Genomic DNA, 22,666 nt, shown 5'->3' with positions numbered 1-22,666 from the left:
CATGAGATAATATGGGTGAACACACACACACACGCACATACACACACACACACACAGCATGTGGGAATACACCTCGCTATCCCTCTCCAGTTCAAGTCTGCTGACTGAGTGAACTGAAGCCAGAGGAGTCAAGGCACCAGAAACAAGTGATGAGGAAGGAGGCAGACAGGACACAGGCAAAGCTGCTTTGCTCAGCACACGGGCAAGATGTGGGCCCCAGGACACACTTGCTCTGCGTCCGGCCCACTGACTCACTGACAGAAAGCCCCAATTTCCTCATCTCTATGCAGACTTGTGGAAGCTTGCCTTGGCCTTGTCCCAGCATTTTGTGACCAAAAGATACAGAAATGTCTGTGCAATTTAAAGTGCATTTTCCAGGGTCATGTGGGTGGCTCCGTTGGTTAAGCATCTGACTCTTGGTTTAAGCTCAGGTCATGATCTCAGGGTCCTGAGATCAAGCCCCACGTAGTAGCTCCATGCTCAGTGGGGAGTCTGCTCCTCTCCCTCTCTCTCTTCCTCTCTCCCAGCTCACTCACACATGCATGCTCTCAAATAAATAAATAAATAAATCTTAAAAAAAAAAATACAGTGCATTTTCCAGCCAAAGGGCCAAACCCATGGAGATTCAAGAAGGGTTCTGGTTAACTGGGCCTGAAAATTGTCCAAAACTGTGGGATTACTGATTCATCTCCTTGTTCTGTATCCCTAACTCTTGCCAACAGTAGATCAAAGAGGGTTGGCCCAGGGGGATGGGTGATGTTCTGCTCTGACGAAGGGCCTTGGGGAGGAATAATGAGACCCCAGCGATGGAGGCCTCTCCAGGAAGCACCCAAAGGTGTTTCCTCTGTCTGTGGACACACCCTTCCAAGACCATCCTGGAAAGTGGCCAGGTTTAGGCCTAAAGTGACCTCCCTGTGCCTCCTCTGAGTAGAAGAGACCAGGCCACTTCTCCAACCAAACTCCAATAACAGAGCGAGAGAATGAGTGCCCAGCCTGGGGAAAGGCTACCACCAACCAGGAAGGTTCCTGAGCTTACCAGCTTCTCCTTCTTTTCAGTGTCCGGGGGCCCCCATAGCAGCACCTTGCTTTGACTAAATGCTCTCAGGGATGGGGAGCTCACCCCTCTTGGGGCAGTCCATACCTGTGCTGGCCAGCTCTGTTGGCAAGTGGGTCCCAGGGAGGGGCTTGATTCTGCCTTCAAGCCATTCATCCTTCCTTACAAGGCTTGAGTGGGTCTGCTACTTCTCCATCGGCACCCACTGGACCCTGGGGATAGGGAGCTAGGCCAGTGTGCTACCTGGTAACTTTCACCTCCCACCTTAGCGGTGACTTGAACACCCTCTCTGCTGCCCACCACATATGTGGACCCTCACTAGTGACCACATTAGCGATTCAGCGCCTGGAGCTTAGGACAGGAAAGAGTGGGGATCCCAGTGAGGTGGGCCTGATACCCCTCCCCATCTGCTCCTCTCCTAACCCTCCTCTTTGTCTTTTGATCTCAGCCCCCACCCCAAGCCGGAGGCACTATCCATGGAACCTGTTTGCCCTGGAGGGCACCCGCCACTCCCGCCCCGCCAATCCACCCGCTTCTGCGCATTCTTCCTCCCGGGAGGGACCCCTCTAGTCTCCGGCTGGTCTGTTTCCTGCCTACCGCCCTTTTACAGCCCGGAATGATCAGGCTCAGAGTGCCAAACTCCCTCAAAGTCACAGTGGAAGTTCATAAAAAGGGAAACCTCCAGCGGAGCCCCAAGAAGCGCCGATTTTCCAGTGTCCTGCTCAGGGCCATCTAGGGGAAGACACCGCCCCAGTCCCCCCCCTTCTCCCCCGCTCCTCCCCGCTGCGGAGCTGGGGACCCCTCGGCGCCTGCGCTCCTGACCTGGGCGAAGGGGGCGTGGTAGGGAGAGGAGTTCGCCACCACCCCTCCCGGCCCCGCCGGCTGCTGGGAGCTGGTCCCCTCACCACCGCGCTCAATAATTGGTCTCTTCTGACAGCCGGCGGGAGCGCTCCAGCTGCGCGGATCCGAGCGGTGTCATCCGCTTAGCGCCCTCGCGCCACCCAGCGCCCCCGCCCCGCGCCCCTCCCGCCGCCGCCGCCCCCACTCTCGGCTCTGCACTCCGCGCTGCCCGGGGCATGCTCCGCGCTCCTGCGCCCGGCCCGGCTGCGGCGAACGACTCTGTCCGCCCGCGGAGACATGAGGCGCAGCCCGGGGGCCGCCCTGGCCCTGGGGCTGCTGCGCCTCTGCCTGGGTGAGTGGCCGCGGGCCCCGAGCGCGGGGTCGGGGCTAAGCGCGGGTGCGGGCACTGCCCGAGTGGGCGCCGAGGGAGAGCCCTGGCCGCTCATTTCCACGGTGGGACTCGGGCGGGGAGACGGGACGCGGCGGGGTGGGGCGATCCTTCCACCTGCCGGGCTCGGCGGGTACCCTGGAGACACCCCGACTTGGAGCCAGGATCATCTGCTGTCCTTGTCTTCTTCAGAAGGGAGGTTTGGTGATTGCTTTGAAGGCTGCTGGGACAGAGGAGGGTGCCCCAGCTCCCAGTGTGACCTTGGCCAGGGCACTGCCCCTCTCTGGGCGCGGAGTTCGAGGTCTGTCCATTGGTGGGTTGAGATTGGCCGCTGCCTGGGTTCTAAGTGCCCCAGATGGTGCGCGTCCCTGACAAGCCTGAGCCGAGTCTGAGCCTGCAGGAGGTGGTGGTGGAAGGACCCCTCCGCAGCTCCCAGCCCAGGCTGACGGTGTGCAGGGAGTTGGGGAGGGGACTCCCAGCCTGGCCAGACCTGGCCAGACTGTGACCACGCAGGTATGAAGCTGTCCCTCCCTGTGTCTGTTCTGCCTGTTCTCTCCCTAGCCCAGGCCAATTTTGCCCCGCACTTCTTCGACAACGGGGTGGGCAGCACCAACGGAAACATGGCCCTGTTCAGCCTTCCAGAGGACACCCCTGTAGGTGAGTACCCCTGGCACCCGCCCTCTATTGGTTTCTGGGAGGGTGGCCCTCGTTCCCCTGGACACAAGGACTGAACCCGTGACTCCTCTGAGCCTATGGAGACACCCAGTGCCAGGCTGTGGGCCCTCTGGGGCGCCCTGTTTGTGCTCTGAGTTCCCCAGGGCAGTTGCAGGAAAGGAGGTCACGGCTGTCATGGAGACCTAAGCCAGGCCAGTCCTGGAGACCCAGCTGCGGCTGTGGGGCCCAGAGACAGGGCCACCCTAGACAGCAGGCAGCAGTTGGCAGCTTGATGAGAACCCCGAGGCTTGGCCACAGCATCGCCCCTTACTCACTGCTATGACCTTGAGCAAATATGCTTACCTCCTGGAGCTTTGGAGCTTGGGATCTTTAGGCTTTAAACAGACCTAAGAAAGTCCAACTTGCGGGGATATGCATGAAAAAGGGGGAAGGGGGAAAGAAGAGGTTCTTCCTTCTTCCCTCTCTCTCTGTCTGGGTTTGGAACGCTGAGCAGAAGGATAGCAGTGTATAAGATGCATCTACTTAGAAATCCCCAAAGAACTAATTCAGACACAGAGGCATAATGCTGCACCCTGGGTCACCCCTCCTGTCTTAATGGCTCCTCCCTTTTCTCCCATCCCCCATACCAGGGAACCCCAGTCTTGGCTCCTGGGACTGGAAGAAGCCCTGGGGTTAGGCACAGCAGCCCTGAAGCTCCTCTGTCATCTGTAGTATGGCTTACAGTCCGTACAGTGACTGACACTAACATCTCCCTGACAGTTGTAAAGAATAAGGATGGAGGGTAGGAAGCAGCACTCGGGGGTGAGGCCAGTAGCCAGTGCTTACTTCGGCTCGGGACCTTTAGCACTGGATTGAATACCTGCCTTAGAAACAGCTGAATCCTTGGTCCTGAATAGATGCCACTTTTAGCAAATTTGGGTCCCAGATTCCAGTCTCCCCTTCTGTGTCTCCTTCCAGGTTCTCATGTTTATACTCTAAATGGGACAGATCCCGAGGGAGACCCTGTCTCCTACCACATCAGCTTTGACCCCAGTGCTAGAAGTGTCTTTTCTGTTGATCCCAATTTTGGAAACATCACCTTGGTTGAAGAGCTGGACAGAGAGGTATGGAGAGGTGTGAGAAGTACTAAGTAATATCTCTCAGGTGTGCAGACAAAACTCTGTGGGCTGGAAGTTTCCCTAGAGGTCATCCCTGAAGAGGTCCTGTAAGCCACAGAAAACTGACAGCAGATCAGGGCTGGAAAGCAACCTTTTTTTTTTTTTTAAAATATGTAACCTCTATGCCCAACATGGGACCTGAACTCATAACCCCTTGATCAAAAGTCGCATGTTCTACTGACTGAGGCAGCCTGGGAAAGAGTGGTTAAGAGAGTGGGTCTGAGTTTGGTAAACCTCCACCCCTCTATCCCTCTGCACCTTTCTGAACCTACAGGTGCTGGGGCCTGGGCTACATTTCTTTTTTGAACCCCACACCAGGCTGTTGGGACTCGTGGACCCCATAACTGGACCTACACCGTGGGCTTACTGACAGCCCTGGTCCGACGGCCGACTTCCCCCGCTGCAGGCCAGGGTTGAGAAAGGAAAGTTGGGTCTCAGAGGCTGCTGTAGGGACCACGAGGGGGAACTATCACCATGCACCCCTCCCCAGCATCCCGGGGGCCTGCTGACCTCAATACCTTTCCTTGCTGGGGTCCCACCATGGGCTAGGGAGTGCTTGAGACACTGCAGACCTGGACCGTGGAACACAGAGAGGTGTGGGAGAGATGGGGAGGATGGGGAGGAAGAGAGGGGAAAGAAGAAAAAAGGGACAAGTCCAGCTCGCTGGGATGCCCAGCATACTGGGTTAGCGTCTGTCCTCATTCTAGCAGGGGAACATTCTCTCTCGGTGCCTCAGTACTACTGTGGGTTTATGAGAACCCCTGATGTGCCAAGACCCGAAACAAGATCTCAAGCATGGCCAGAGGCAGATTTTGGTCACCCTGCCTTGCACCAGGGCTCCCTTGACATGCCCAGGTCTGCTCTGGGGGGCTCAGTGGGGGCAGGGAGATCCTCCCCCCACCTCAGGGTCCCCAGGTACATCAGACTCCCAGACACTCACTGGAGCCTTATACTTTACAGAGGGAGGATGAAATTGAAGCCATCATCAGCATTTCCGATGGCGTGAATCTGGTAAGTGTGCCCTGAGCCAGCCCCCTGGCAGCACCTGCTCCCTAGGCTTGCCCACAGTTTCTCCTCCCTCCTAGGGGCTCTCTGGTAAATCCAAGCCGAGGCCCTCAGGACAGGGCCGCACCAAGGGAGGCCAGTGGGGATGTGTTCCCATCTGCCTCCTCCAACCAGCTCCCGCCCAGCCACCCAAGATGAACTCCTGGGGCCCCAGACCCGGCTGCTCCTTCACCTCCTCCCCCACAGACACCACTCCCACCCGGCCCTCATCAGTGCTTGCTGGGGTGATCGCAGGGGCTCCCCAGCTTCCAGGCTACCTGACCCCAGTCCATCTCTAAAGTTCAGCCAGAGTCATCACTGTGAAACGTTAGGCCTGGCCATAGCCCGGCTGCAGAAACACTCACAGCAGGTCCCCACTGCCCTCAGGATGCGGTCCAAGCCCCAGTCTGGCCCTCAGAGCCTGCCCATCCAGCACTATCTGCCTCGCCCACCTTCCCTCTCACATTCACCCTCCTGAACATCTAGCCCCAAATCTGCTTATGTTCTCTGAACTCATCATACATGCCACTCCTCTTGCCTTTGCATGTGCTGTTCCTTCTTCTGGGCATACCTTTCTACCTCTTTCCCTTTCACCTGCTGAGGAGCTTAAATCTCACTGCTCTGTGAAGCCTCCCTGCCGTCCTCACCACTGGCTGGACTAGATGCCTCTTCTCGGGGCCCCTGGAGACAGCCTCTTAGACCATGTGCCCACAAACCCAAGGGATGCGTTTACCTAGGCCATCGTGCCCCCCAGAGTCAGAGAGCACAGGGGGCTGGCATGCCCCTGTTAGCACCCTGTGTGAGATCATCACCTTTCTTTTATACGGGGATCTTGTCCCGCCGTCCCATTCTGCAAAACAGGCACCATCAGACTGTCTTCTGTCTCTGGGATGGAGGGCAGTGTTCGCACCTACTGGTGGCTTCATAGTATTTGTGGCGTGAATGAAGAAAAGAAGAACGGAAGGAAGGAGGGAAGGAAGGGAGAGAAGGAGGGAGGGGATGACGAAGGAGAGACACCAGACAGAGACATACAACTGGGCTATTAGAGGCCACTGTCCCTTTATTGCCCAGAAAGTCTCACCGCCCCAACTCCTGTCCCCTTTGCCCCTTCTCAGGTGAAAGAAAAAGTCACGATCCTGGTGACCGATGCCAATGATGAGGCCCCCAGTTTCATCCAGGAGCCCTACGTTGTCCAGGTTCCTGAGGTGAGCAAGAGGCCTCTAGGCAGAGCCAATGCACTCCCGCCCACGGACTCAGCCCAGCCTTCCCCCTGGGCTGTCCTGTGATCTGCCCCCAGGGGACCAGCCCCAGAGGGATGAACACCTCCTCATCCTAACTGCCCTCCACCCTCCGGAGAACCCCCACTTCATGTCCTCCCCTCTCCTCTGTTGCCATCCCCTCACACATTCATTTTTACCCACAGGAATGTCCATTTCCCGTTTTCTGTTATATGTTTATTGTGGGAATATGAAATATGTAGAAAAGTAGAAAAAAAAACAAATTTCTCCAGCCTGAGACAAATTTGTCAAATTTTGGTGGTGTTCTTTCTAGTCATTTTGGGATTACTGGATTTATTCTGTTTGTTTTGTTTACATAACTGTGACAATACTAAACATATGCTTTCTGTATGCTATTTTTCACTTAATTTCACAACATAAGCATTTCCTCAGCAATTGCAAAGTTTAGGTAACTGTCGTCTTCATAGTTTCCACTTAGTGCATAGTCCATCATTGACTGGATGAGTCCTTTACATTTGGATGTTTAAGATGCTTTCAATTTTTGCTGTCATAAAAAACATTAAATTCTGAACATTGAACATCAACATAAAACTTCCGTAGAGCTAATTAGAATCATTTCCTTAAGAAATGGCCCAAGATGTGAAGTGCTGAGGTTGAAAACGTGAGTTACCAGAGCGGCACGGGCTGGCTCTCCCCCCTCGGGTGTGTCTCCCCATCCTTCCCCAACACTGGGGATTCTCGAATTTTTTAATGTTTGCTAATTCAGTAGGAGGAAGACACTTTGTTTGGGCTCTACATGGTATGTACACGATCCCTGGTAATGTGGAATGTGTCTATTAACTGTTTCCTCACTTCATGTTTAAACACTTTGTCTAATTGGAGTCTTATTTTGAGAGGATGTCTGTTCCCTCCTTTCTTTCCCCTTCCTTCTTCCCCGCACCCACTCACCTACTCTGACTTTGGCTGCCTCTTCCCCAGCGGGATTCAACCCCGGTTAATCCTCTCCTCTTCACCTCTATTCAGCCCTTCACTCCCTGACTCTATCTTTCTATGGCTCCCTTCCCCCCAGTCCCCTGAGCATTCTGTCACTGCCCTAGGACTGACCCCTCCCCCACCCCCATGGCTGTGACCCCTCAGGACTTACCTACTGGGAGCAGTATCATGAAGGTGCATGCGGTGGACAAGGACACAGGCTCTGGAGGGAGTGTCACCTACTTCTTGCAGGTAAGGAGGGGCACACTGGTCATTACCCGACGCCCGGGCTAGAAGGGACACCTGGGTGGCCGCCACCACCTCCATCGGCAAGGCTCTGAGTCAGCACCTCCACTCTTCCGAAAGATTGTCAGAGATGTCACATCAGCTTCCCAGGGCTGGGCTGGGCTGGTGGGGAGATGAGAGGAGTGTGGGTGGGCGCCGTCTTCCCCTGACCCGCCCACCCTGGCTTCATCTGCGTTCCCTGCCACCCTCTCCCTGGATCTCCAGAACCCTCAGCTCTCTATCCCCAACTCCTTCCCCAGGAAAGTTCTGGGCACATTACACCCACACAGGGTGGGAAAAAAAAAAAACCTGCCTGGCCTAGAACTGAGGAGAGGAAAAAGGGCAAAAGGGGATCTGTCAGGAGGAACAGAGTGATGACACCCCCGCCCCACCCCTCTCCGTTCCCCCAACCCTGTCAAAGGCAGAGACCCCTTCCCACACCTCGTTCTCCTCCCTGTCCTCCTCCCCTGGCTCCTGGCTCCACAGGAACCAGCCACACCTCTTACAGCTGCTGTTCCTGGGGCCCGTTCCTCAGCTCCCCCCAGAGTTAGTCCTTGGCTCTCACAACTGTCTGTCAAGGCCTGGTGGCTGACGGCAAGGCTCCTGGAGAAATCCCCTGGGCTCCACCTGTACCGGAAAGATGCCGCCCCCTCCTGGGGGGGCCTTTACCCCCTCATCTAGCTCTCCCAGCTCTCCCTCCTCGTGTGCAGAACCCTAAAGGCACAAGCCCATCCTCACAGGTTCTTGTGGGGATTAAATACGTGTTCAGCTCCGATAACAGCTCGCGACACACGGTAGCCCTTCCCCAGCTTGAGGATCATCTCCTGTCCCCCCCACCCTCCACCACCCCCCAGGCTGCCTGTGACTGGTCCCTAGGCCCTTTCTTGTTGAGGTTCATGATCCTAAAGCTTGTCTCCACCACGGTGGCTTCTGAGCCCTGACCCTCTCTGGTTTAGAGCACTCTGCTGCCATGTCTACCTGCTGGAAAGTCCAGGCCAGAGCTGAGCTGGAAGCTGGGCAGGGAGAAGGCTAGGGCCCTGCCGGGAGCACATTGAGGGACAGGAGGGGGCCCTTCAGGGCCAGCAAGACCAGCGTTCCTGTGACAGAGGAAGGGAGGATCCCGTCAGAAGCAAAGCAGCCATTCCTGGGCCAGCCTGGGTCCCCCTCCGAGGACTAGCGTGCCCTTCATTCTTACAGAATTTGCATGCCACCAAATTCGCCCTGGACCACCACAGCGGCGTGCTGCGCCTCCGGGCTGGGGCCACCCTGGACTACGAGAAGGCCCGGGCCCATTTTGTCACCGTGGTTGCCAAGGTAACAGAGAGGGAGGCACTGGGAACCTCTGGTTTTTCTTCAGCCTTTATCAAGGGAAGCGGCCCAGGCACTGGAACAGAGTTCAGTTCTGTAAGGGAGTGGGGTCACTTTGGAGGGCTGAAGGTAGGATGGCAGCGGGGAGTGGCAGTGGGAGGGTGCGGCTGCTCAGAACCTCTGTTGATGTGGACCCTGCCTGGACATGGACATAGTCTCCAGGGAGGCTGGAGTGCGGGGGCTGGAGAGGGTCTATTCCATTCTGGAAGACAGTGTACATCCTGTTGAGGACTGACAGGCCAGGTTCCCCTCCTGAGGACCAGGTGGCCATGGCCTGGAGACCGGGGCCCCCTCGCATCGCCCACAGCCTGGTCGCTTCCGTCTCTCTGCCTGGGCTTGCTTACCTCACCCTCTCTGGGTGGTCAGTGACCCTCTCTGTGCCTCGGGTTGCTTATCTGCCCACCCCCGAGGCTAAGTAGTTCCTCAGATCTCTAAAGGGCAGGGAGCGGGAGCCGCAAGTCAGTGGGTGCTCCGCCAAGGTGGTGCTCTGTCCCTTGAGTGGGGGGATGCCCAGCTGTCCCTCTGGGCTCAACATTGTCTCTTCCAGGAACAGGAAGGCCCTTGCTGGTATGGCTGCAGCCCGTAGCACCTGTCCGAAGCTCCGCTAGTGCTGGGCCTCCTGGACACACACCTGCATCATACAGCCCCCTGTCGTGCTCTCAGTAGGTTCTCAGGAGTTGGAGGCTTGACTCCTGGCAGGAAGGGGAGTTTGGCACTGACCCCTCCTCTGCCATTTGTCCAACATAATTTCCCAGGAGAATGAACTCACTCTTTTTCCCAAAGGAACACTTGAGTGCCTAGGGCCTACCAGGCGCTGACTAATGACCTCCATGCATCAGCTTATTTCAGTAACCTCTGTGAGGTGGAATTGATCTCCAGGTGACACAGGAGCAGACAGAAATCCGAGAGGGAAGCTGGTCTTGAGGCCAGGAAGTGGCAGAAGCCAGATGCCACCAGGGGCCACCCAGGGCTCAACCTCTCTTCACTCTCTGGTTCTCTCCCAGGATGGCGGAGGGAGGCTGCGAGGGGCCGACGTGGTATTCTCCACCACCACCACAGTCACAGTCAATGTGGAGGACGTGCAGGACATGCCCCCTGTCTTCGTGGGCACACCCTACTACGGCTATGTGTATGAGGACACCCTTCCGGTGGGTGGCTGGCCCCTCAGCCCAATGTCCCCTCCAGACAATAAGCCCTGGGATCCCCTGTGGCTTGGCTCACATGGCTGGCTCTGGACGGGCCCAGGCTCAGCCCGTGTGCGTGTCCTTTTGCCAGTGGGAGTGGAAGGGAGAGGAAGCAGGTGCTGGTGTGTGGAGCACCTGCTGGGTGCCAAGACTGCGACAGGCATTTCTTCCCTCATTCCAACTTACTCTAATCCAGCTGCTGATGTTCTACCCCTCAAAAGGGCTGAGAAGTGAGCCTGGCAGGTGGCCCATTGCCTTGGTTTGGGTGGGGCCTTCTCTACACCATGTGTGGGCAAGGGGGGTGAGATTCCTTTATGCTTCCCTAGCTCTAAGCCCCATAGCCCGGGGTCGCTCAGACCAGTGGTTGTCCTGGAGGCCCAGTTTCAAGGCCAGCCTCAGCTTCCTCCCCTTCAGTGCAGTCTTCGCCCCTGGTGTTTTGGTGACTGTGCTTGTCTTCAAGCCTCTCAGGGAAGGTCCTGCTCCCAACCCTGGCATCTAAGGCCTGGCCTCCCCTCTACCCCTGAGTCCTCAGCCTCCAAGCACCCAGCCAATCTCCCTGCTGTGCCTTTAGCCTCTGCCTAAAACGTGCCCCCGGGCCTGAGGCTCCTTGCCCTTCTCAGGTCAGCCCAAGCACTGTTTTCCTTGACATCTTCGGCTGAGATGGGAGCTCTCTTCTCTGCTCCCACACTCTCCCCATCCCGCCTTGGGATACAGGGATGTATTTACATGTCCCCACCTCAGACAGACTGAGCGCTCCCTGGAGGCAGAGACCAGGCTGGAACCAAACTTCCCAAAGACTCTGTAGAACTGAACCGCATTGTCATTTTCCTTTCCCTGGTCTGATGATTCTAGACTTGAGGAGATAATGAAAGCACTTTCTGAGGACCGCTCACATGCTGGGCCCAAGCTAAGGTACCACTTGTCCAGAAGCTGGCAGTTGAGTGGTAGAGATGAGCACAGAGTGAGGGAGAAATGGCGGGCTCCTCTGGTGGGGGCCAAAGGCAGGGCCGGGGGAGGCCAGCTGTCCTGCCAGGAGCTAAGGGTGGAAAGCATTGCTGAGGGAAAGCAGGCAGCATGGGGACAGTCAAGAGGCAGCCATGAGTGTGGACAGGTGGAGGAGAAGGGCCTGAGCAGAGGGCTTAAAAGGGGGCGGCAGGCTGAGGTGTGTTAGTTGTGCCATCCCTGACCAAACCCTTCGAACAGCACCCCAACTGGGGCCCCAGGAAAACATCCTAGTACCTGGACTTTGCATCAGACCCTACTGTGGCCAGCCCCTCTCTCACCTGTCTCTGACTCTCCCCCCATGTACCTCCAAAGGCAAAAGGTGGTTGAGGCAGCAAGGGTGAGGTTTGAGGGCTTGATAGTAGAGGCCAAAGCTGAGTGTGGTGTGTGGGAAAGGAGGGGTGTGAGGAGGAGGCCTACTTGGGAGGCCTGAGTGTCCCTGGGTGGCCATGTGCTAACCTATGTGGTGAGGAGAAGCAGGGCTCAGGCTGTCCCTCCCCTGGGAGCCAGTGGGTGCTCCAATCTCCCTGTAGAACTGGTGTGGGGCCACACAGAGGCCTGGCCATTTTCTTGGGTGGCAGGAGCACCTCCCCTCTGATGGGGGCAAGTATTTTGGGGGAGGGGAGAGCCCCAGCCATAGGAGTTGGCCTCAGGCAGCTACTTCTGTTCCCCCAAAGGGCTCAGAGGTACTGATGGTGGTTGCCATGGATGGAGATCGAGGCAAACCCAACCAAATTGTCTACAGCCTCTTGAATGGTAAGTCTGGGCAACTTTGAGGACAGGCCCATCGCTGGACTGCAGCTCCTACTTCCTGGGTGGCCAGAGTGATCTGCCCAGATCTCTCTGGGTCCCAGTTTCCTCATTTGTAAAGCCAGAAGTACAAGATGTATTGGGTGGGGTGTCTGGGTCCCTCCAGGAGGTGACAAGTCTCTTGGGCATGTGCTTCTGTTTGTCACTATGTCCAGCAACAGGGAGAGAAGCATGGTGGGGGGCACCGAAAGCAATGTGGGTGGCTCCATCTCATGTCCCTTCACCCTGGGCACACACTGATTAACAAGAGGGAGTGGCCACATTTCTTACACTTTTTAAAATTACTGGTTTTTTTCCCTCATTTTTTTTTTAGGGGGGGGCAGAAGGAGAGAGAGAATCCTAAGCAGGCTGTACTCCCAGCACAGAGCCTGACATGGGCCTTGATCCCATGACCCTGAAATCATGACCTGAGCCAAAACCAAGAGGCAGACGCTTAACTGACTGAGCCACCCAGTCACCCCTCTCCTATTTTTCACATTTCTGGCCTAGAGCATATAGTTTAATTAAGAAAATTAAATGCAACGATGATAGGACATTTCCTACCATTAGCCCTATATATGGACAAGAAAACTGAGGCTCAGAGAAGCTAAAGGGGCATCCCACATTCCTATTTGATTTGAACCTAAGTCTTCTGTCTCCAAGACTGTTCTTTGCATAACTGAGCAGCAACTGAGCAGGTCATGGTGGCCCCGGGTGGGTTCTGGGGCCCTCAGTAGCCAGTCCCCACAGGCCCAGGCCCCTCAGTGGGATGGTCACCCTTGGTGCCTGATCACAGATGTGCACATGTCTCTGTGCTCTCACTCAGACCCCTTCCCCTCCCTGACCCTATCCCTGGGATATGCCTGGTGCACACTCTCCCTCCAACAGCTCACGTATGCGTGAATGTGCCCCCATCACTTGCGGGCTCCTTTCCTCAGGCACACAGACACCCCCTCCCAGACCCCCCCCACCCCATTGCTCCCCATCCCTGCCCTCCACCTCTGCAGCCTTCCCACAATTACCCAGCACCTGCCATCCCCATCTCTTCTCTCCTCTCCCTCTCTGTTCTTCTCTTGCAGCCTCTGGCCTCTTTCTTCCCTCCTTTCCTTTCTCTCCTCTCTCTCCCCCTACTTGTCTCCTTATCTCTGTGTCTGTTTGTCCTTTTCTGTTGCCGTCACACAGGCATGTGTGCACACACACACGCATACATACGGCAGTAAGAGAAGCCAGTTCTATGAAACCTGAAAGCCAGACTCAGAAGTGAGTTTAAGTCCCAGCTCTACACGCGCTGTGAAATCTCAGACAATTGACTTAGTCTTTCTGAAACTCAGTTTCCTCTTTAGCAAGATCCAGCAGGTAGAATTACATTTTATACAGATCTCAATGAGGGAACCAACACCTGAGGAGCACGGGGCCGCCTGCCTGGCCTGGCTCCCCTGCGCCTCCCATGGCCGTGTGTGGAACTGCAGGGCATGTCTTTCCCCCTTGACAGGGAGTGACGGAGCCTTCGAAATTAATGAGACGTCTGGAGTCATCTCAGTCATGCAGAGCCCTGCCCAGCTCAGGAGAGAGGTGTATGAGCTGCACGTACAGGTACCCTCCCTCTAGCTTGGCCCTTCCTCCTACCCTCCAGACCTGGGAGATTCCAAAGTTGATGAGACCCAGCCCACCTCCTGCACCCCACCTTCCACCCAGGGAGGGAGCTAGCTGTTGCTCCAAAGAGCACCTACATCACATAGCCTGGGTGAATGTTGCAGCAGACACACAAAGCCCCTGGCAAGGGGAGACGTGAATTCACAAGGAGGTAGGACTGAAGCAGCAAGGTCTTGAACATGGGGAGGACCCAGCAGGTGGAGATCAGTGAAGGGCATCACTGGTGGGGGTGAGGGTGGGCTGGAGGCACCGTGGGCTAGGAGACCCACGTGAGGCAAGGCTGGAAGTGAGAGCACATGGCGGACTAAGGAAGCAACAAGGAGTCGTGAGCTAGAGCCGTGACTAGAACTAGAGTTCACGGGCAGCATGTGGACAGAGAAAGGGTTGGATCCAGGTTGGGGCCAGAGGAGTGAAGGCCCTGAATATGAGATACAGTTTTTATCCTGGAACAGGGCCAGCTTTGTGGGCATGTGGTCTATGTAATTACACAGGGATCACCGTCAGAAGGGTCCCATGCTGGGCATAATGATCTGCTCTTGCTGTCTTGAAATGCTTAATAATTTTTTAACAAGATTTTAAAACAATTTTTAAGAAAATTTTTGTTAGAAAATATTTTCATTTTTCACTGGGTCTGCAAATTATGTAGCTGGTTCTCCCCAAGAGGAGTAAAGAGACATTGAAGGGTTTTGAGCATGATTAGAGTCTTGTTAAAAAACTCATCTGTCTGCTTTAGACCAGGGGCAGCGGGGAGGCGGGGGGTGGCGGGTCTCAGATTCAGAGAGTTTGGCAGACAAAGATTTCCAGGACCCAGTCCTGGCAACAGGAAGTTTGTGTGTCTGGAAGAAACCCAGGACTCTGCATGTTCTAATCTCCCAAGTGACTCTGGCAGCAGTTCCAGCCTAAGGTTTGAGAACACTGGTCCCACCTTGAGTTTGGAGGAAACTGGACGAGAGGCAGGGAGGCAAAGCCATTAGTTAAGGTGATAAATGAGGAAGGCCCTTGGGGATGGAGGGAGGTGGAATAGCAGAAATAGGCAAATTGCAAAATATGAAGGAGGCTGACTCCACAGCATGTGGCTGTGAGGGGTGAGGGAAGGGACAGGGATGGGGCATCTGGGGTGGTGCCACACCATCAGGAGAGGAGGCCGGTTAGGGAGGACAGACGTGGAAAGCTTCTCTGTCTCAGGAACATTAGGTTGAAACACACAACTTAGATATACAGGTTTGGAACCTGGGGAGACAGTGTCAGCATACAGGCAGCTGTGGAAGGATGGTTTTAGGGAATGGGATCGCTCAGAGAGTGGCCGTGGGGACAGAGGAGGACTGGCTGAGAATGCAGCTGTGGGGGCACTGGAGGCTGAGTGAGGATTGGGGGGGGGCAGGTGAGGGAAACCCAGGAGCAATCAGAGGGGTAGAGAGGAGCCTGCAGAAAGCAGAGTCCCATTAGCAGAGGACACTCAGGAAGGCAAAGGAGGTGACAGTGCTGCATGCAGCATGGAAATTGGTGTGAAGGATCTCCATTGGGGATGGGCTGAGAGCGGAGGAGGAATTAGGAAAGGGAGGTGTAGGCTTCTGAGAAGGGATCCAGGATAGCCCCTAGGGTGTGACGGAGTGGTGTCCCGGGAGCAGAGTTTTAGGATGGGTAAGACAGCATGCTTAAAGAACAAGGGGAGGGAGGTCCTTGATAGTATCTGTCACAGGGAGTGGTTCACATGGAGCCTGTGGATTCTCAGCGCTGGCTTTGCCGCCCGTGTTAGTTATCTGTTGCTGTGTCGCCGCACCTCCCCTCCCTACAGCCTCCCTGTGGCCAAATGGACACCAGGACAGAATGTGGCAGAGCTGGGATTTGATCCCGTATGTCTCTGGATGCAAAGAGGGGCCAGTGTGGGGAGATGGAGAGAGCACTGGTTAAGGAATCAGACACACCTGAGTTCTTCCTCTTCCAGCTCTGCCACTCACTAGCTGTGTGACCCCCAGGTGACTACTTCACCTCTCTGTGCCTCATCTGAGAAATGAGATCAGTACTAGCACCGTATTGTTGCCTGTGGCTGTTGTAACATTTCCGCAAACTTAGGGTCTTAAAACAGCGCACATTTGTATCTCACGGTTTCTGTGGGCCAGGATTCCAGGTAGCCCGGGGCCACAGATTCGAGGTCTCTCATGTAGCTGCCATCAGACTGTCAGCCAGGACTGGGTTCTCTTGACTGTGGAAGGATCGGCTTCCAGGCTCACATGATTATGGGCAGAATTTAGTTCCTGGTGTGCTGTTGGCTAGAGATCACCATTAGCGAATTGAGACATGAGCCTCTCCAACATAGCTACTCGTCTCATCAGAGCCAGCAAGAGAGACAGTCTGCTAGAAAACAGAAGTTATAATCTTCGTCGTCTAATCACTAAGGATATGCCATCATCTTTGCCATGTGCTGTCCGAAGTCAGTTGCTAGGGCACGCCACACTTAAAGGATGGCTACGTGGAGGTGGGGATCCATGGGGCCATCTTGGAGTCTCCTGCCACACAGCAATAGCCACCGCCCCCCCCCCAGGTGACTGAGGTCAGCTCCGCCGGGATCCCAGCTGCCCAGGCCATGGTCCCAGTCACCATCAGGATTGTGGACCTCAACAACCATCCACCTACGTTCTATGGTGAGAGTGGACCCCAGAACAGATTTGAGCTGTCCATGTACGAGCACCCACCTCAGGGAGAGATCCTGCGGGGCCTCAAGATCACGGTCAACGACTCGGACCAGGTGTGTGGTCCTGCCTTCCACCTTGCTTTCCAAGGGACTTGAGCTGAGAGCTCATCCGCCTCCACTGCTTATGTCCCAAGGGCCTGGCAGGTCACAAAATGAGTGAAACAAGAAGGTGTAACCAAGAGACAGATGGTGGAGAGTAGCTAACCACAGGCTCTCTGCTTAGCCTAAGGACATTTGCAATCAGTTAAAAAGTAAAGCCAGCCAAACAGAAGCCCCTCTGTATTAGATCCTCCGGGAAGTTTTTATGACCACTTCCCATCACCTCCTCTGCCCCGCAGAGGGCTGGGCTGTGAGTGTTTGTTACCTGACTTAGTCTCCATAGCCTGCTAAGTCTTTCTGATTCTCCATGGCCTGGCTGACAGAAAGAAGTAATAATACTCACCTGCCAGGGTTAAGGGCATAAGGAAGGCTCCTTGCTTGGCATGGCCATCTAATGAGTTTCTATTCTCACTCATCTTCCCCGTTGCCTCCCTCCAAACTCTGTGGTCCAGGGAGCCAATGCTAAATTCAACCTGCGGCTGGTGGGACCTGGGGGCATCTTCCGAGTGGTCCCATTGACAGTCCTGAATGAAGCCCAAGTCACCATCATTGTGGAGAACTCAGCCGCCATTGACTTTGAAAAGTTCAAAGTGCTAACCTTTAAGGTAGGTGATGCTTTGCACCTCCCTGAATGGGGGGTCCTAGGAGCTTGTAGCAGCTCCTGGATTCATTCCTGAGGGGTCCCTGTCACCTCCTGCCCCTTCTGGCCCTCCTTTTTTCCTCTCAGTTCCTCTGCCCCTCCTACTGACTGGGGGAGCAGGAATGGGGGCGGGGAGGGAAGAAGGGGAGGATGAAAAGAGCCTGCTCCCGCTGCTCACACAGCCTCGCTAAGCCCCTGTTCCTAAATTATCATTGTCCCAGGAAAGCACTGGCACTCAAGGTGCCATGTTAATAGATTTGATTATCAAGATAAACGTATTTCTCATAGGTGTTTGACATCTATCATCGATTCTGATAAAAACTTTAGTAGAAGTTAAAAAATACTCCTTTGTATATGATTTTTTAAAATTATGAACATATGTAAATAATGAATATTAGATATAAACATAAATACTATATATTTATAAAAAGGAAAAACATACTTCACTAATATTATTTAAACTGTTATAATTATTTATAATTATACCTGCATATATCACTACGGCAAATGTCATGCTTAGAAGTGAGAATCTAAAAGCTTCCTATAAGTCAGAAACAAATTGTGGGTGCCTGCTATCACCACTGTTATTTAGCACTATTCCTGGAGTAATGTTATTCCTGCATAAAGAAAGGAAATAAGAAGTATGAACATTAGAAAGGAAGGGACAAAATTATCATTGTTTGTAGGTGGTGTTTTTGTTTGCTTAGACAAATCTAAGAAATGTTGGAAAAACAAACACAGCAAAGTTGCTAACATGATTGATTACAAACTTAATACACAAAATTTCGGTGTTCCTACATAAGAAAAATAGCAAAGAGAATAATGGAATAAAAGATCCTCTTTTATAATAACAACTAAAAGATAAAATTCCTAGTTATTAGGATAATAAGAAATATACAGCATCTAAATAACAAAAAAGCACAAGAATTTAACAAAGGGATATAAAGAAAGCAAGAAATGTAAAGGCGTACTTTGTTTTAAAAAATGCAAAGTCTCATCAAGTGAATAAAGAATCCAATATCATTTCAATTAAGTCTTATGTGGAATTTCCTTTGGGGACGGGGAGGGGCGTTGACATTACACTGATTTTTATCTGGAGAAATAAACTTGTAAGAATAGTCAGGAAAACAGAAAGAAAGAATATGAGGCAAGAACTTCCCTAACAAATATTAAATTATATTATATAACAAAATAATTTTTGAAACTGAAACTAAAAAGGAGTATGCAAATCAATGGGACAAAAGAAATTGGCCCCAATACAACCATAAGCAGGCCTTTCAAGACCGTGGGACTTAGAGGTGCCCCCTGCAGGTGGTGGCTGGCATCACAGGCTGGTGTTGGAGACTGAAGCGGGACAGGGCAGGTGTGCGCCCGACCCTGCTGGGACAGTGGTAAGGCTCTCTGCCTGGTGACCACCACCCAGACAAGTCCTTATTTTCTTTCCTTCCTCAGCTACTGGCCATTGAAGTGAACACTCCAGAGAAGTTCAGCTCCACAGCAGATGTTGTGATCCAGCTCCTGGACACCAATGACAATGTCCCCAAGTTCACCTCCCACTACTACATTGCCAGAATCCCTGAGAATTCTCCAGGGGGCTCCAACGTGGTGGCTGTCACAGTGGGTTGAGGACTAGCCCAGGGGCTGGGGCTGTGGTTAGGAGCCCCCACTGAAAGAGGCTTGATGAAATCAGAGAGTCCTGGGCTCCAGTTTGAACCACAAAGCCCAAATGCATTAACTGTTCCTGGACAAGCTACCTGACCTCTCTGAGGCTCAGTTTCTTCTTCTGTACAATGGGGATAACAATACCTCTCGGGACTCTAAGGAGGACATAGGCAAAAACCCTGAAGTCAGGGCACAGGACCCATCTCCTTTACCTTTCTATTTTACAAAGGAGGGATATATGCCTTCTAGAGCTAAACTTTTTGGTTCTTCCAACAGTTGAGACTTCCTGGGTAGAAAGCTAGGGTTCCAGAGCAGGCCTTCAGATCAGTTTCTGCCCTGTTGGGTAAACCCCAAATCCCCTTGGGTTGCCAAGGAAAGCCGCCCTCAGACACATGAGCTGCCAACATGCCCCAACAAAGGACAGGGACCGCTAAGAGCTTTCTCTCTTCCAGGCTGTAGATCCAGACACAGGTCCATGGGGCGAAGTCAAATACTCCATCTATGGATCTGGGGCAGACCCGTAAGTAGATCCAGAATTCTGGAAAGAGCCTTGGGCAAGGGATTTGGGAGGCAGGGGGCAGAGGGGATCTGGGAGGAAAGCAGGAGGGACCTAGACCGGTTGGAGAAATGAATACAAGCCCAATAGGGGAAAGGAAAGCAGTAGAGAGCCTGAAGCAGATGTTCAGGGATCTGAGAGAAGAAGGGTCACTGTCATAGCCTGGAGCTAGGGAGGGGTAGGCTCTGGGTGGAAAGGGAAGGGCTGTGTGTCTGAGTCTGGTTAAGCTCAGGGTGGGCCTGCCTCCATCAGACTGCAGGGTTGGGGAAAGGATCAGGTGAGCCACTTTGGAGAAGCTGCATAATGCATTAGAGATAGGTTACTCCTGCAGGTGTGCGTATGTGTGTGTGCACGCTCGTGCCTGTATGCACGCACCTGTGCTTGTGTACACCCAAACCTGAGCTCCCTATGCCTGGCAGCTTCCTGATCCACCCATCCACTGGGATCATCTACACCCAGCCCTGGGCCAGCCTGGATGCTGAGGCCACAGCCAGGTACAACTTCTACGTGAAGGCAGAGGACATGGAGGGCAAATACAGCCTGGCCGAGGTCTTTGTCACTCTCCTGGATGTCAATGACCACTACCCGCAGTTTGGAAAGAGTATCCAGGAGAAGACAATGGTGCTGGGGACCCCGGTGAAAATTGAGGTGAGCTTTGAAGGCAACGAAGCTTCCCTAAAAGCCTTGTTGTAGCTGCTCCAAGAGGCACCATAGCAGAAGAATTTATTTTAAAATAAAACTAGTGGCTTCCCAATATGAGCAGAGGATTTTAAGGTTCATTATACATCCCACCCCCAACTCAACCCGGAAATAACCTCTAAGAGAGAAACTATTATTGCCACTTTACAAAAGAAGCAATTGAGGCTTGGGTAGCTTAAGTGTTTGGGTTGCTTTTGTTCACACAGTTGGTCTGCCTGTTTTCAGAGCAGTGCTAAGTGACACTATCTTCCTAACCTGGAAGAAGCATGAACTCTGAAACCCAAAAGACTTGACTTTGAATCCCATCTCCCCTCCTTCTTTATATCCATCCTAAGACAAGTCACTTATCATCCAACTTTTTGTTTTGTTTTGTTTTGTTTTTAACAATACCTACCGCCCAGACTTGTTCTGAGGACGGAATGGTGTAATATACGTAGGGGGCCTGGCACAGACCCTGGCTCATTCAATACTCCTCCCAACTCCAGTCCACTCCAGGTAGGGCTAGGATCATTTCCCTTCAACCCAGCAAGCCACATATGATTTATTGGTTTAGCCAGGGCACACAAGTGTTGTCCTCTAAGCCCAGCTCTGTCTGACCCTCCCCACCCACAGGCCACGGACCAGGACGCAGAAGAGCCCAACAATCTGGTGGACTATTCCATCACCCATGCTGAGCCAGCCAACGTTTTCGACATCAATGCGCACACGGGGGAGATCTGGCTCAAGAACTCCATCCGCTCCCTCGATGCCCTGCACAACATTACACCTGGTGGGGACTTCACATGGTCCCTAGAGGTGCAGGCCAAGGACCGTGGCTCCCCATCCTTCAGCACCACGGCCTTACTCAAGATTGACATCACAGACACTGAGGTGGGTACCAAGTCTGCGTCGGGGAGGGGGTCAGAGGCCAGCTCAGGCCTTGCTGCAGTGTCATCAGAGGAACAAAGATCATCTCCAGCCTTCCTCCAAAAGACACTCAATGCTAGCAAAGGCTGCTTCTGCCATCAGACACATAGGCTTTGGAATCAAGTAGAAATCCTAGTTTCAACACCTTTTAACTGTGTGATTTGGGGCTTTGCCCGGCCTCTTCTTCCTTTGCTGTAAGCTGGGAATAGTGATGGCTCTTTCGCATGGGTGTTAAAAGGCAGAAGTAAAATCATGGCACATAGTTCTCAGCTCAGTATCTGGCAGAAAATCATCACTTGAGAGGGGTCCTGATTCACTTGGACAGAAGAGGCCCTCCATAACCAAAGGTAAGCGATCCCCTAATCTCTCAAGAAGAGAGTCCAGCTAATGTGGGAGTTCTTAATCTGAAAAAGGTTGTTTGCATTATGCTTTCTTGCTGTGCCTTTTTCTGGAGAGCTGTATGCATCACATTTTCTCACATTTTTTTCTGGACCGAAGCCCGTAGTGCTCATCAGATTCTCCAGGGAAACGGAGATTCCTGACCCCAGGAAGATGTTCTTTTAAACCATCAGGCTTCAGGGAGCTCATGAGCCCTGCTCTGTCCTCCAGGGACTGGGCAGGAGCCACAGAAGGCAAGGGGATGGCTCTCTCTTCCAGATGCTGTCCCGAAGCCCCATGGCCGCCTTCCTGATGCAGACCAAAGACAACCCCATGAAGGCTGTGGGTGTCCTGGCTGGCATCATGGCCATCATCGTGGCCATAACCGTCCTCATCTCCACTGCCACCTTCTGGCGCAATAAGAAGTCTAACAAGGTCCTTCCCGTGCGGCGCGTGCTCCGTAAGCGGCCCAGCCCAGCACCCCGGGCCGTGCGCATGGAATGGCTCAAGTTCAGAAGGACCAAGGCTGCTGCCAAGTTTGTGCTCAAAGAGGATCCTTCCAATGAGAACTGCAACAACAACAGCCTAGGAAGCACACTGCCCCCCAAAGCCCCAGCTCCCCCCCCACCACCCACAATGGCGCCCAAGATGGGCGTGGCCCCCTGGACTGTGCCTACAGTCTCTGGCTCACTCACCCCTCAGCGACCCCAACAGTCACCAAAACCCAAGGTGGGAAGCCCTGTCCAATCAGCTCTGGTCTCCGAGCTCAGGCAGAAGTTTGAGAAGAAGAATGTAGGTAATAAGGCTTACTTCTAGCATGTGTCCTGTGGACCCTCATTTCCCCAGCCCAGTTGTCCTACCATTTGGACCATGCTCCTCGCCATATGCTCCTTAGGGTCACCTCTGTTTTGGACCATGATGTAAGCCCCATATCCATGGCTCTGGATACGCCTTGGATGAAGGATTTCTCTGTTTATGGGATGCAACTGGCAAATACTTCCTCATCACCCAGATCGTTGGCACAGCTCTGATGCTCCTCATGCCACAGAGGCTGGGAGTCCACAAAGAGCCAGCTCTGGGTGTCTTCTGCTCACCAACCTCAGACCTCACTGAGTCTCTCGAGTCCTCCTGGACCCTCAGCATCCTCAGTTGAGGACCAGGGCCCTGGGTACATGTGGCAAGGCCTAGGGGGACCTGGATCCTGAAGCCTCCAGCTAAGAGCAGGAGCAGGAAATGGAGTCAGCCCTGGCTAAGGTTGTGGTCAGTGACCCCTGCAGGCTGTAGGAGAGTGAGTGCATCAGGGCAGGGCCGTGATGCACTGAAAACTCACACCGACTGTGGGGCTGATCCTCAGAGCTATTGGAAAGATGGTGGATGGTGTCTGG

General features: G+C 53.7%; 1 protein-coding gene across 2 annotated transcripts; it reads left to right on the top strand.

Moving 5' to 3' along the window:
* Positions 1 to 2,191: 2,191 nt before the first annotated feature.
* Positions 2,192 to 22,097, top strand: CDHR1 (cadherin related family member 1; the record flags this gene model as incomplete). Of its 2 annotated transcripts, none has more annotated exons than XM_080823217.1 (17): positions 2,192 to 2,246; positions 2,844 to 2,939; positions 3,915 to 4,060; positions 5,075 to 5,125; positions 6,274 to 6,363; positions 7,534 to 7,620; positions 8,851 to 8,967; positions 10,026 to 10,169; positions 11,885 to 11,963; positions 13,489 to 13,589; positions 16,192 to 16,395; positions 16,893 to 17,045; positions 18,533 to 18,697; positions 19,195 to 19,262; positions 19,718 to 19,946; positions 20,610 to 20,867; positions 21,561 to 22,097. In XM_080823217.1, the coding sequence occupies 17 exons, from the start codon at positions 2,192 to 2,194 to the stop codon at positions 22,095 to 22,097; spliced, it is 2,580 nt and encodes an 859-aa protein (XP_080679343.1). The 2 variants fall into 2 exon arrangements, with proteins under 2 accessions (XP_080679343.1, XP_080679342.1); XM_080823216.1 differs by having other exon boundaries at positions 20,610 to 20,924; positions 21,513 to 22,097.
* Between the last annotated feature and the right edge of the window lie 569 nt (positions 22,098 to 22,666).

The sequence above is a fragment of the Martes martes genome, assembly GCF_963455335.1.
Source record: "Martes martes genome assembly, chromosome: 14".
NCBI classification, from domain to species: domain Eukaryota; kingdom Metazoa; phylum Chordata; class Mammalia; order Carnivora; family Mustelidae; genus Martes; species Martes martes.
Note: the sequence above shows the minus strand (reverse complement) of the source record. Positions and strands in the feature narration are given on the sequence as shown.